Source organism: Parus major, chromosome 3 (assembly GCF_001522545.3).
Source record: "Parus major isolate Abel chromosome 3, Parus_major1.1, whole genome shotgun sequence".
Classification (NCBI taxonomy): Eukaryota; Metazoa; Chordata; class Aves; order Passeriformes; family Paridae; genus Parus; species Parus major.
The window spans coordinates 9,717,596-9,732,360 of NC_031770.1; the positions used below are offsets into that span (position 1 = coordinate 9,717,596).

General features: G+C 39.9%; 1 protein-coding gene across 4 annotated transcripts in view; it reads left to right on the plus strand.

Annotated features, from left to right (window-relative positions):
• The window catches only part of VPS54 (VPS54 subunit of GARP complex), a 46,637-nt gene that overhangs the window by 16,893 nt on the left and 14,979 nt on the right, over window positions 1-14,765 (plus strand). For all 4 annotated transcript variants that reach the window (XM_015621496.1, XM_015621497.1, XM_015621498.2 and 1 more), the window contains 9 exons: window positions 689-1,074; window positions 4,953-5,079; window positions 6,137-6,244; window positions 8,555-8,610; window positions 10,117-10,213; window positions 10,679-11,016; window positions 12,875-13,004; window positions 13,447-13,628; window positions 14,346-14,458. In XM_015621496.1, the coding sequence (XP_015476982.1) occupies window positions 689-1,074; window positions 4,953-5,079; window positions 6,137-6,244; window positions 8,555-8,610; window positions 10,117-10,213; window positions 10,679-11,016; window positions 12,875-13,004; window positions 13,447-13,628; window positions 14,346-14,458 (1,537 nt within the window). The remainder of the gene's footprint in view (window positions 1-688; window positions 1,075-4,952; window positions 5,080-6,136; window positions 6,245-8,554; window positions 8,611-10,116; window positions 10,214-10,678; window positions 11,017-12,874; window positions 13,005-13,446; window positions 13,629-14,345; window positions 14,459-14,765) is intronic.

Here is a 14,765-nt window from a genome sequence, read left to right on the forward strand (position 1 = left end):
AGCATAAGCCAGAACACAGAGCTTTTACAATCAAAAAATCAGGCCAACACAGTGTTCTGGTGACTGTTGGACACAGAGAATTTGGATTTCAGGTTCTGAACATGTAGGTGTACTCTGTCTCTGGGAATCCAACAGTGCCAGCACACAGGAAATAGGCTTAGTACTAATTCCAGCTGGCTGGCAAAAGTACAACTGCAGCCAGAGATACCCTGGAGATTTTTCTACAAAGAAGGTACTACAGCTTTTTAAATAAGCAGAGCCATGCATACCAGTGGTGTGTCCTCAGATATAGTGGCTGCATCTTTAGCAGTTTCAGTGATCCGAATTTCATAGCATATCTGCATGTATATACTGTTTCTTCCAAACCAGTATCCAGAGGTGTCTCCTGGTTATTGTCCATATTCTATGGCCAGTGTGCAACCATGTGGTACAAAACTTTGGATATTTAGATCTATTTAATTTTCTTTCTTTTTATTTTCAAGCAAGAAAGGCATCAAATCAGCCTTCCCACAGTGATTTTAAGTTAATTTAAAAAGAAGTTATTAAAACAACAAAGGGATTTAACTTCTATTAGCAAAATTTCCTCATGATACAATGAGACAAGTACTCTGAAAGTGCATTTGTATGGTGATAAAGCTTCCAGGCCATAACAATAATGTTGGTTTTTCCTCTTCCCTCCTCTTCCCAGCTGAGCCATTATCTGGACATTGTGGAAGTCAATATTGCTCATCAGATTTCTCTCCGCTCAGAAGCATTTTTTCATGCAATGACCTCTCAGCATGAGTTGCAGGACTACCTCAGGAAAACCTCCCAGGCTGTAAAATTGCTTAGAGAGAAAATCTCTAAAATTGATAAAGTAATGTGTGAAGGATCGCTTCGAGTTTTAAGACTGTCACTCACCAGAAATAACTGTATAAAAGCATACAATAAACTGAAGTTAATGGCTACTGTACACCAAACACAGCCCACAGTACAGTTGCTGCTCTCCACTTCAGAGTATGTTGGAGCTTTGGACTTAATAGCAACAACACAAGAGGTGTTACAGCAAGAACTTCAAGGTATTCACAGTTTCCGGTAGGTAACCATGTAGGAAATACATAAAATGCAAGCAGAGTTGGAATGTGTTGAGCACATTATGTTGGCTGGAGGGATTTGTTCTACCTTTGTTCATTCATTCATTCATAGAGGACCTAATACAGAAGGTATAAAATGTAAGTGTGGCATAAGCAGTGTGACTAATGCCTTTGCCAGAGATGGTTTGGGGTTTTTTTGGAGCAGGATGAACATTTGACGTATAAATGCTTTGTCCTCTGTTCTGGTTTACAGATGTTTTAGGGGTGCAGAGATGAGAGCAAAGCTGTGGCTGGACTTTCATCTTGCATGGCTTCTAGCTGAGAGCTGTTTTCCACTTGGGGGTCTGCAGTCCTCCTGCAGGCAGCACCACAGGGATGAGTCCTTGGGCCCATGTGACTGACCTGGGCTGGAGTTGTTAAAGGAACATGCAGGAGTATTAATACAGTAGAATCCTTCTAGCTGATGTAAAAGAAGCTATCATAAGATACAGACAGTTTAAAAGTGGTACATGCAAAGCTGCCAGTGTGGCATGATGCAGAAGCAGTGTGTGGTTAAATCGGATGCAAGGCTTGCATCAGCCAGCTGAGGAGCTGTGTGCTAAGTTTTCTAAGTCGGTGCTGGGTGAGGGGTGGTTTGTTTAGAGGTTATATCCTTCCTGCAGCCCAGTGGCCCACAGCTTGCATAATGGAAGCAAGGTTGCTGCTCAGTAACTGCAACATGAATGTTCAGAACTTTATGTAGCTACTGTTGTTGTCCATCTCTTCTGTTGAGTTCCTAACACCCTTTTTAGCTAGTCTGGAAACACACTCAAATTTTATGTAGAAAAGATCTCAGGAAAAAAGTACTAGAAAAAGTATTAAAAATGGAAAAAAAAATTAAAAGAGATAATAAATTATTGGGATAAAGTTGTTGTGTTTTTGTTAAAAAATCTAGAAACAGATAATCTAAAAAGTGTAACTTGTCTCTTCAGAGACTTCAGTGCAGTTTGTCCTCTTTAGTGTTCCTGCTGTCAACCACTTGATTCTGGTGCCCCACCCTTGACTGAGTCACCTGTGTATTGACCTTGGTGACAAGTCAGTGCTGTTCTGCATCCCTGTGACAGCATCACTCAGAATCAGCTGTTTTGCAGCTGGGTAACATGTGCTCTGTCACCAGAGAGAGCTGTTCTCCTGTCCTTATGGTTGATTGACATGATGTCCCAAGAATGTGCCATTGTTTCAAAATTGCCCTCAGGTGTGGAACATATTTGCAGGTAGATAATCATCTTGTCTGTAAAGAGTAATTTCTATGAGTAAAGCTTAGCTGGTTGTTTTGGTAGTTACAGACAGTGATGTGAGTGGGAACTGTCCTCTCTGCTTTGGACAGTAGAGGCTTGAGTTAAGGGCTGCCTAAGTCATGTACCCCACCAGAAATGCAAGTGCAGTTGAGAAGCCCAGCACAGTTTCCAAATCTCACAGTGGCCTGTGTATATAGCTTGTGTGAAGAAATAATGTGCAGCAGGAAGATGGAAGTCTTGATAAAACTTCTCAGTAGAATGTTGTGTTTCTAAAAATAAAGAAAATAGGTGGCAAGCACATATTCTTCAGCTTTTCCCAAGAAATACCAAAGGGATCTTCTTGCTTTATTCTGAGCAAGAATGATGCAGTTGTCAAGTAGTTGAATACCTGGTTTATTTTAACAAGAAACTTCTAAAGCAATAACACATTTTTTAAATAATTACTATTTGTTTACTAAATATCTGATGGAAAAAAAACCCCAACATCTTGTGTTAGTGTTGCCCTGGCAGCTTGTAGAATTTGGTGTTTTCAACTGAGTCATGTCAGAATCATTCAGTACCAAGCAGTAAGAAAACTACTCAAATCATCAGTTAATTTTCCCTTGTCATACTGTATGCAGAAAAAAATGTAGTTTATTTCTAGTTGTAGCAAAAAATGAAAAAACCATAAAGGTTGTGTGAAGTAATATTGGTGTCTTTAGTCTGGGTTAATGTCACTAATGATGTATATCAGTTGTAACTGCTTGCTACTACTCTAGGATAGAATTAAAGGTTTAGAGCTCTAACCTTTTCAAGTTCACCCTTTTAATTGTACAGAAGAAAGCTAATGTGTTAACTAACTTAAAAATCTGTGAAAACACTTTCTGCATAGTTTTCACAGTCCTTGTTGGGGTGATGGAGAGACAGTAATTTTATTTGTTTGTGAGGGGGAGTTTGGATTTTTGTTTTGTTGTTGTTTTTCTTTTTTCACAGGTATGCTGGCAAGCCACACTTGTATAGTATTTTATACAGTAAAACACAGACACATGGAAAAATAGTTCTCATTTGTGTATTGTTACCCTGCAGTCATCATTTTACATGATAGAGTTGTCATATTCAGTATTCACTGAAGGGATCTGATGCTTGAGTGGTACCTGTTAAGAGATAATTACCGAGGTGTTTTGCTGGGATGTGAATTAAGGTTTGACTTGTTCCTGAATGTTTCAGGTTGGTTTTTGTGGTTGCTGGGGACTAGAACCTCTTAGACAAAGTGGTGAGGGCAGGTGCTGGGTGGGAGCTGTTGTTGGATGTTTCCATAGCTGGGGTTTGAGAGGACAGGTTTTGGTGTGTTTCAGTGCAGTTCAGCACAGGTACAGAAATAATACACCAAGGAGCATCTTCACCCTTACCTCAGAAAGAGCCTTTGTGTTGTGTCTCATAGTCCTGCAGTCAGTTTTGCAACTCCAGTTATAACAGTCTTTGGGATTGTTTTCCTGTTGTGTTTGTTCTGAAATGCCCATGATGAAACTGGCTTGGATTTTCTACAGACTATTTTTGCTTAAATTAGATATTTGAAATATGTCTGCTTTGTCCATTCCAATGCCTTATCGAGCAACAGTTTCAAAAGCAAGTACATCTTTGGTTATCTTGAAATTAAAGTAAATAAATTAATCTGCTTAACTCAGATCCAGCAAGATTCATGGACTTCAGCTCAGTGCTGGCCATGTGGATTTCTGCAAGGAGAAGGAGCCAAGAGTCATAAGCTATGACAGCAAAGGATCCAGCTACACCAGCACTGAATGAAGGCCATGTTCATCACCCCTCATTTTGTATCTAGACTTATCTAAAATATCACAGCTCCTCTTAATTCTCATTTGCAAAGTGTCTGTGTTTGTTTGTTTTTGTTCAAACGCAGTCTGATTTTTAGAGATACTTGTTCCCAGCTGTTAGTGGAAGTTGGAAAGCCTGGAGTGTTTGACATCTCTGAAGTTCTCACTTTTAAAGGGTGGTTGATGTTTCTGATGTGAGAAATTCCCTTGTGGTTCTGTATGACAACAGTCTGCAAAATATGGTTTAAAATCTCCCATTCGTGGGAAAAACATTTTTCATTTAGAATAGCATAAAAATTGGCAAGTTTAAAAACTCCTGTGTGTTCTCTGAAAGCCATCCTGTCATGTGAATTTAATCTGTGACCACATCAAAAGCTCAAACATTTGAATTAGAAGAACTTGGGGACTGATGATCTGAGGAACTTGACAAGCCAAAGAAGTATTCCTTCTTTTTGTCACCTTTATACTGACAAGTACTGAGTATTCTTAGTTCTGGTTTACCTCATTGGGCAGAGAGGTACTTGGCACCTTCCAAAAGGAAAAAAAAAAAGCCCTACTTCCAAATTTTGTCCTCCATCAATATTCAAGTCCATATGTTTTGGTGTAAGGTGACAGTGCCTCTGAAAAATGCATGATTTCAGCTGCTTTGAGGAGTGAAAGATTGGAGCCTCCCATTAAGCCAGCGTTGATTGCATGGAAATTTCCTGCTGGGTGGTTATTTTCTTCATCTATGAACTAATGATTCATTTTCAGGTTGATTATTTAGCTCATATCTCAATGGCTGTTTTTCTTAGGCATCTTGGCTCACAGCTTTGTGAACTGGAAAAGCTGATAGATAAAATGATGATTGCAGAGTTTTCAACTTATGCTCGCAATGATTTAAATAGACCCCTAGAAGATGATTGCCAAATTCTAGAAGAGGTATGTCTGTTATTGAAATAAACTGTCTCATGAATATGTTTGCATCTTTAACATACTTAATTAGCACCAACTAATTCACTCAGGTCCTTAGTAGCAACACTGTAATTTTAGACTATTTATCTTCTTATCCACACTGCTCCCTGCCCATTTATTTTTGTGCATGGTAAGATTGAATAATTCTAATTAAACTCTGAACTGCAATCCAGGCCCACTTTATTTTTTCAAAATAATCAGTTTTTTCTCTGATTAAATGTATACCGAGTTCACTTCATGAACCTAAGCCATGTAAGGCTGTGTAATGTCCTTTCCATGTAAGTGGAAAAGAACATGGACTCTCAACAACTTGGTTGTAAAATTTCAGTTTTGCAATGAAAGCTGATATTTACAAGTTGTTCTCATTCTGTCTCCCCATGCTTTTTTGGGTTCTTATACCAAGCATATGCTTGCCTGAATGCAGGCTCCATTCACAATATAGATATACTTATATATTCTTCATTCCTCTGAAGATTATAAACATACAAAGATTAAGCTATTGTGGTTGCTTTCTAGCCCAGAAAATATTTTTCTGGGTTTTGCCTGTAAGGCTCTTTAGTAATTGCTAGAGCCTATGACCTGTTCAGCCTTGTTTAATCCATTTCATGAGATCTAGTGGTTGGCAGTAGCACTGCAGTGCTCCCATTTCTGCCCTGTGGTTTCTTGCCCTCAGTGCTGCAGTGTGCCAGCCTCTCACTCTTAGTGTCAGTCTTGCTCAGGATCAGGAAATTCACTCATGGTTAGAAATATCCACAGGTTTAAGAACTTGTGAATGAGCCCAGTTGAGGAATTGGCAGGAAAGGGGGTGGAAGAAAGAGGCTCAGCTGGTGTTGCCACAGGGAACTTTTTTTGTATAGGCAAAGCTTGGCATTAGTCTGGAGGAATTGGATTGACTTAAATGCTGTTCACTGTGTGCTTGATATATGAACTTCCTTACTGCTGTGCAATTTCTTAAAATTGTTTCTTGTCTTCACCTTGATGTTTTTCATGTGTTTTTTTTTTTAATTTTCTTTTTTCTTGATAGGAGAGACTTGTATCTCTAGTATTTGGACTTCTAAAACAAAGGAAGCTGAATTTTTATGAAATATATGGAGATGAAATGATTAATACTGCAAAGAATATAATTAAACAGGTAAGACAAACATTTCTAATGTACCTGACGAGCTTTCCTCTACCCCTTGCATATATTATTTTAGTCATTAGAACAGCTCTGATGAAATTTTTTAGTGTCTGATGGTCTCTCAGAGCAGCTGAGCTTGCAGAATAATTAAGGGCTCCCTGAAGCACAGAGGTGTTTGCAAAATAACTTTTGGAAGGTGTAGGTAACATAAGCTCCCTGTTTTCTTTGTAAAATTAACATTATTGTGAGCTTCCCTTTCTCTTAACTTGTGACTCTCCAAAATAGTAGAGTTGTGTCATAACACTACGTTTCATGAAAAACCCACAACAAAACATACACTCCAAAACCACACTAAAAACCTCTCCCCGCCAACACATTGTAAAGCAAAGCCCTCAAGTTCTTGGTGTAAACACCTAAAGGAGAATCAAAGAACTTGCCAGTTTAAACAAACGAATTCTCTGCAAATGGCACAGAAAATATTTCTTGTCTTAATGTTTAAGACAGACCTAGCACATGATGAAAGGTTGGAAAATATCCTTGCCTTTCTCTGAGAGCGCAAGGTGAAGTAATGGAGAAGGTAGAAGTGCTTACCTTTAAAAAAAGCTTAAATTAAGCCCCAAATCCTTTTTTACATTGGTGTGGTGGTTTGCCATTTAGGGCAGGGTATCTTTCAAGCCAAAAATCCTTATTGATAAAACCAGCTGAAACCAATAATTGAATAAAATTCGGATTACTTCTCTGGGGGAAATACATTGGCTGATTTCAATAGTGACATGACTTTTGTTTGCAAACAGATCTTAGGCTGAACTTAGGGTTTGTGTTTGGTACTTTCAGTTTTACTCACCTTGTTTGTCCCCATATTGTGTAAGTTTTGTTTTTTTTTTCTCTAGAGATAGGTGATTATTTAAGGAGTTATGCTCTGATATGCTATGAACTCCCTCTGATTTGTATCTCAAAGGCTGGGAGATAGGTGCTGAGTAAGGGCATCTCCTGTCCTCATAGAATAGTCTACAGTTCACAGCTGGATTGTGAACTGGCTTGGGAACCCAGTTTTTAAAAGTTTGGATTTGGTTTTTAATACTGTTTGAAGGTTTTTGTTTTAAGCCCAGACTTGGCTGTTCCAATCCCTTTCACATTTCAGCCCCATGGTTTTGTTGATCTGGTTGTACAAGGTGGAAAGGCCCACATTGCTAGTAAATAAATAAAAAAGAATTAATAACAGTAGAATAAAGCTATTCACCTGCCTGGCAGTCTCCACTGGCTTTTCACTTGCCTGTATCAGCAGTCATAAGGAGACTCTTTTTTTTCCCTTTAGATTCTTTATTTGATCATATAATAGACAGGTAGCACTTCTAGTTTTCTGCTCATTCTCAGTCTCAATGCAGAATGCTTTTCCCATTCTGCTGGGAAAATGTAGGTTGGATTTTTCAGCTTTCCCCTTTGCTTAATAATAGACAGTGTTTAATCAAATGTGAGTGTAAATTTCTTTCCACTAAAGAAAATAGGCAGGATTTGAGTATTCTTGTGTGGTTTGTGCAGTGCTTTTGTATGATGGCCCATTGTCTCAACTCTTAGGGGTACTTTTCCTTAATAAAGGAAACTGTTTTCTTGCCACACCTCAAATGTGCTTCCTCTTCAAATGCATTGCTGGGCTGTTTTGGTCTGTGAATTTTAGTAAGTTTTTGTTGCCAGGCAAGTGTAAGAGCAGAAGTTGTAAGTACTGAGCACACTGCATAGTTTAAGAACAAGGTTCTGTTCTTCTTCAGAAGCTTCTGTACTGACCACCATTATTCAGAACACAAGTAAAACCCATGTAGCTTGAGATTGAAGCCCTCAGTCACCACTGGGATTGTACAGACTTGCTTAAAGGCAGGATGAGTTCACACTCTACTACTCATTTGTTCAGTTTATTGACTGGCATTTGGGAGAAAAGCCCTTTTTCAGTCTGAGTGGAGTTGATTGGTACCTTGGGCTTACAAGTAATGGGAAAAGAGATCAGTGAAATGGCTGTAAAACTGTAGATGTGTTTGGAATAAAAATTGATTTTACTGGAGACCTGAAGAAGCTGGCCAGTTTTGTATGCACCAGCTACTTTGGGGGGTTTCTTATTTTTATTTTTTGTTTGCTTGTTTTTGTTTGGTTTGTTTGTTTGGTTTTGGTTTTTTTTAGAGAAACAAGTTGTTAAGTGATACAAGTATGTCTTATTTTATTTTTCCTTATTTAACTTGAGGGTTAATGTATTTGTTATGAAACTCAGCAGTGGTTAGAAAGAAGCTAAGATCTTTTTTTGTTTTGTTTTTTTTTTCCCCCAAAATTTGACAGTGTGTGGTTAATACGGTATCGCAGATAGAAGAAATAGATACAGAAGTGGTTGTTAAGTAAGTATGCAGCCAGATTTTTTGTTTGGTTTTATTTTTGGTGGTGGTGGGTGGGGATAGTATGTTTTTTAGCATAGATAAATTTCCTGTTCTAATTTTTACTTAAATTTCCCTATAATTAGGATTGTGCTTCTCTTGCATCTTAAGACTGCTTTTGTCCCCCTCTGGGAGTGTTTTACTTCTCATTCAGATTCTAATGTTACCTTAAATTTGTCTTTGAAATAAACACTAAAATTCTCTGAATCTCACTACATGAAGCATATATCTCTTGAATATATCTCCACTTGAAAGCATTCCCTGTTGCCATAATCTGGGACTGAGTATTAAAACATGTCATTTAGTTTAAGTTCCTCCCCCATAATCAAGAACAGGAGCTATCCAGACAGGAGACCAGACAACTTTAACCCTGGGAAGGGTCCATCAGGAACCTCACCAAGCCCAGCAAAGGCAAATGCCAGAGCAGAGATGAAGATGGAGCCAGGCTCCTCTCAGAGTTTGCACAGAGGGCAGTGGGCACAATGTGGAAGATGAAAAATGCCATTTGAATTGTAGGGAGAATCTGTTCCCTATGAGGCTGGTCAAACCATGGAACACAAGCCCAGAGAAGCTGTGGAATCTCTGTTCTGGGACATGGTCAGTCTTTGACTGACCCAGAGCTCAGGGTCCAGAGCAACCCAGTGTAGTTGGACCTGCCTTGAACGGGGCTTGGCCAAGGCAGCTCCAGAGGCACCAGCTCCAAGGGCCCCTGCCAGCTTCTGGTTTTTCAATGGCTTTATGATTCACTTGATTCAGCAAAGTGTTACCCCAAGATAATAAAAATAGTCCAGCTGATAAAGCAGAGGTGCAAAACCTGCATGGATTTCATACCCAGATTGGGAAATGACTGGGCACAGGGTCATATTTACACACTGGATATTTGGTCACCTTTCTCCAGTGTTTAGTCTTCTGCTCTTGGGTCCTAGCTATGTACTACAAGGTTTAATTTTTGTTCTGTCAGTGATTTTTCTGCCCTTTTGCCACAAACAGCTGGCTTGTATTTTAATAGCAGAAGTGGTCTCATTGCAATGCCTTGCAAATTGAGCCTTTAAATGGGCTTAGTAACACAGCTTTTTAACACTTGAAAAGTATTTTCATGTCATTTTTTTTGTAATTTTTTGTCCCTCTCACCTGGTTTGTGAAAATGTTATTAATCCCCTCCCTTGTTGGTAACACATACCTATACCAGGGAAGAGAACATTATGCCCAGGAAAGAACTGAAGGGTAAATGTGAACCTTTTATTTTCTTATAGTATGATCTAATTCTATACTCCTCCTTCCCCACTTTGTTTATTTTGTGTTGATCATGACTGTTGTTTAGGTGGTGTCTTTTGCTTGCCAGGTAAAAGTATACACAGTTTTCCTTATATTTGCAATTCCATTTAAAGCATGTTTTCTTTCCCTTTATGTGCCAGTAGGCATCATGGCCAGCAAACAACTGCTGTTTGCTGAATACTGCTCTTTTTTTAGGCTTGCAGACCAGATGAGGATGATGAATTTTCCTCAGTGGTTTGATTTACTGAAGAATATTTTTTCTAAATTCACCATCTTCCTCAAGAGAGTAAAGGTAAGACAAAGAACTTCATATAGTTCAGGCATGAAAGGGAATGAAGTTGCTTTTCCATTTGAAGTCTTAAGATGTTGGTTTTGCTTGTAGAGTTCAAACTTCTGATTGAAAGGAGATGTGAATATTGGCATCCAGAGCAAAAATGATTAGTGCTAACAAAGAAAGAGCAGTGACAAAGAGATAATAACTCTTTTGCTCGATTACTTCTGAGTTGCTAGGGATTAGGACAGGATTTCTGCGCGTGTTAGATTGCTTCAATTGAGATTTCTTTCACCTATCTCAGAAACATCAGATATCAGTTGCCATCAGACAAATGGGTCTGCCTCTAAATACTAACTGCACAACTGAAAGAAAAGCCAGGATTTAGTTTAATTTTGTGGGCAAAAGAAAATCTCTTTCTAGCACAAGCTTGTGGTACTGGGTTTTGGGGTGTTTTTTGGTAATAAAAGCTATATTTCATTCTAGGCAACGTTAAATACTATCCGTAGCGTGGTTTTCTTGGTTCTAGACAAGAACCAAAAAACCAGAGACCTGGAGGACACTTTACAGAAGAACTCTGCTAAGGAGAGCATTGTGGACAGCGAGGTGGCCTACCTGACCCACGAGGGGATGTTCATCAGCGATGCCTTCGGCGATGGGGAGCTCCCGGCCGGAGCAGCCGACTCGGCCTCCCAAAGGAACACGTCCCCCAACAGCGAGCCCTGCAGCAGCGACTCCGTCTCAGAGCCAGAGTGCACCACTGACTCCTCGTCCAGCAAGGAGCACACGTCCTCTTCTGTTACTCCAGGAGGAGTAGAGATGATGTGAGTGAACACCCTGCCTGTCTCCACCTGGCAGCGTGGCCAGAACGAGGGGTGAGGTGCAGGCGGTTGTTTCTGGTCACACAGTACAAAAATTACTTTGGAGGAGTGTGCTTTTTAGGTAGGTGAAGTGTAGTAGCTCTCCCCCTAGAGACTGCCATCAGAGTGCACTGTTATATTTGCCCTTTTTTTCACCTCCATGTGAATTGGTAGAGGGACTGATTCATGTCACTTCTTCCAGAAAAGAGCCCCTTCTCCATTAGTTTTTCTGGGGAGACCGCTTGCATAGAGAGCAGCAGAGATGTGAGTTCCTGAAAAACAGATTGTTTGTCATACCTCTAGCAGGCAGAAGCATTTCTGTTCCCTGTCCAAGTTCCCTGTGGTTAAAACCCTATGGGGTTTTTGTTTGTTTGTTTGTTTTTTTAAGATAGCTTCATGGAATACACGTTGATAAATTCTAGGAAAATAATTTTCTGTTAGTCATCAACTGATTTCACTTGCATAAATAAATCCATCTCAGTGCTTTGGTTACATAGGCAGTGCTGCCCTGTGGTGCTCCAGTCTCCTGAATTCCAATCTTCTGGCATCCTTTTATGTACCCCTTACTTGTGGCTGCAAGTCAGAGATATGTTTTGAAAAGAACCAGGCATAATGTGTGTGGGACTCGGGCATGAACCACTTCAAAAGCCAGCATGTCTGGATACAGAGTTATATGGAGCAAAACTGAAATACCACTTGTTACCCTGCTGAGAGATGGAAGACAGCAAGTGGCCTGCTCTTGCTGCTTGGTCCTTAAGTATCTGTACTTATGTGTTGAAGCAGCTGTTAGTTTTGATAGAGACCTTCCCCACCAAATGACAATGCTGGCTGAAGGAGATAGATTGAAAATAAATATGCTGTGCGTAAAACACAGGCCTTTGTATGTCTGAACATCTGTTGTGTGCTGGAGGAGGAATGAAATGTGAAGAGGAGTCCAGGGTTACATGGAAGAGCAGGGAATGGGAAGGGGGTTGGAGCCAAACTAGTCAGGAGAACTTTGCCAAGCTGGCTAAAAATACACCATCCAGCTAGAGCTTCTGAGGAGTAAAGTTGTTTCTGAGGCTGGTTGCATAACTTTGTTCTAAAATCAGCTTACTTCATCACTCTGCTGGTTTTGTTTGCACCTTTGCTCTGTGCTTGGAGCAGGCTAATAAAAATACACAGAACAATGTTGTAGTGTCCCAGGTTCTCTTCTGTCGTGCTGTCAGTCCTTGGGCTGGCCCAGAAAATTGTGATCTTCACTAATGGCATGAACCACGAACAGCAAAGCTGTGCTAAGTGCTGGCTTCAGAACACTAGACAAGTCATACAAGGTTTTTTAAAAAGCACTACCTTAAGAGCCTGAAGTCTAAAGAGGTAATAGAATGACAGCCTACAGATTAAGGCCATGGGGAGTGCAGAGTATCTCTTTCAGGCCTTACACTTGCACTGGAAGTTTATCTGTCTTATGCTGACATTGTGGTTTATCTCTCTTACTCTTGTGAGGCTCAAGTCTCACAGGAGTTGGGTAAATTTTAACTCAGTAAATTGTTAATTACATTTACTGTATCAGAAATGGCTATATCATGTTTACTCTTAGACCATGAATAGCAATTAGAATGCAGAATCAAAAAAAAATGAAAGGATGTGCTGTTATACATTTCCCTCCTACAAGGGACTGACAGGACCTTGACAGCAGCTTAGAAGATCCCATCTGTATAAATTGACTTTGGTGATGAACTGAATGCATTTGACAGTTGCTGCAAGGCTCTTTTCTCCTGTGTGCAAAAATATTATTTGCTCCATAAACTGATGCTCAGCCAACTGGTTTTGTCATCTGTAGGATCAGCGACGACATGAAACTGACTGACCTGGAGCTGGTCAGGCTGGCAAACAATATCCAAGAATTACTTTATAACGCCTCTGATATCTGCCACGATCGTTCAGTCAAGTTCCTCATGGCAAGAGCAAAGGTGAGGAGTTTGGGTCAGACTGCTGGTGGTGCCTCATGCTTGGTGAGCATTTGCTTCCAGGTTTCTGCTTTAGTAAGGGTTCTGAAATGGTATCTGTGATGGGAGTATAGGAAGTGTTCCTGCTGCCACAGGCTCTGCATGGTAATGCTCAGAGGACACCAGTGTTAACATAAATCATTGCAAGGCAGTGTTGGTTTCTTCTGCCTATTTATTTCTCTTTTTAATATTTGGACTTGCTGTCTTTGATGCTTCATGTAGAGAATGCGTGTCTCTGACAAGGTAGCTGCTTGCTGTGCAGTCTACCCTGTCTGTCATATGTAGGGTTAAATAATGTGCCTCTTCAAACTGTAGTAACCCTCAGACATGCTGACTAGTTATTTCTGTATGTCTCTGAATTTTTGTAGTAGTGTTATCTCCTTACAGTGGTTTTCTTTGCATGCAGGATGGCTTCCTAGAGAAGCTGAATTCCAACGAGTTTGTCACTCTTTCTCGCCTGATGGAAGGCTTTATCTTGGATACTGAGCAGATCTGTGGCAGGAAAAGCATGTCCTTGAGAGGAGCTCTTCAGAGTCAAGCCAATAGATTTGTGAATAGGTTTCATGAGGAGAGGAAGACAAAACTAAGGTACCTCTGGGTAGACAATCTTTGTGTTCTTCCATGAATAATTCTATGTATCGTATGCCAGCCGAACACAATTTTTCATTGCCTAGAACATCAGTAAGATTGTTATACTTAAAAGCAAAGGGTGGAAAAACTGTATTAAGCCCAAATTATTTCCAGTTGGTTTAGACTTTTACCGTTTTCATAACTTGCTTTCTTCAAATGAGATTGTTCTACAGTTACCTAAATAAGTACAGTAATGGCTAATAAAAAAGAAAGTACACAAAAGTAACATTGAAGGACAGGATTGCTCTGCTTTAGGGGTTTAAGAATAATTCACTTTCAGCTGTTTTCTAAAAAAAAAACAAACACAAACCGCTCGGAGGAACAGCCTGGCCAGTAACATCCATCAAGTCTGATTGCTCTCATCCATCAAAAGCTGTTAAAATTCCAGTATTTATACATTACTTAATTGGCAACGATCTCATAAAGACCTTTATTGCCTGGTGTAGTTTTTGGTCCCCTATGGCAGATTGAATGAACAAATTGTGAGACCTCTAGACCAGCACAGTGTTCTGTTTTGCTGCTGACAATTGTTGGGCACCTCCTTCTCATGAAGATCCCTGACATAACATTTTGGGCCAGTGGTTTTTTTTAAAAATGTTTTTCAGCCTTACATGCAAGAGAAGTGTCAAGAAAAGGTATTTCTTTCTCAGCTTCCTCTTTTGTGTTTATAAACAGCCTGCTTTTGGACAACGAGCGCTGGAAGCAAGCTGAAGTTCCTGCCGAGTTCCAGGACCTCGTTGATTCAGTGTCAGATGGCAGAATTTCTCTCCCTGAAAAAAAACCAACAGGTGTGTGTCTTGCAGTCTTGCTGTGAAATGAATTTATTATCTGCAAATTCTGCTGTTGAATGTTGATGGACATATTCTGATAACATGCTGGATCTGTGTTTGCTCGCTGTCCTTTGGGGGGATGAGAAGAAAGCTGATAGCTGTTCTCTTTTCTTTTTCTTTGTTTTTTTTCTGTTACTGGTGTTGAGATGTCTTGTGCTGAAAGATTATCTGTTTATTTTTTGAAAACGCCCAGAAGTGTTACCACAGGGAGAGAGCTGCCTTTTTATACAAATATCCCCAGTGCAGAGGCTTGCAGTCTCTGCAC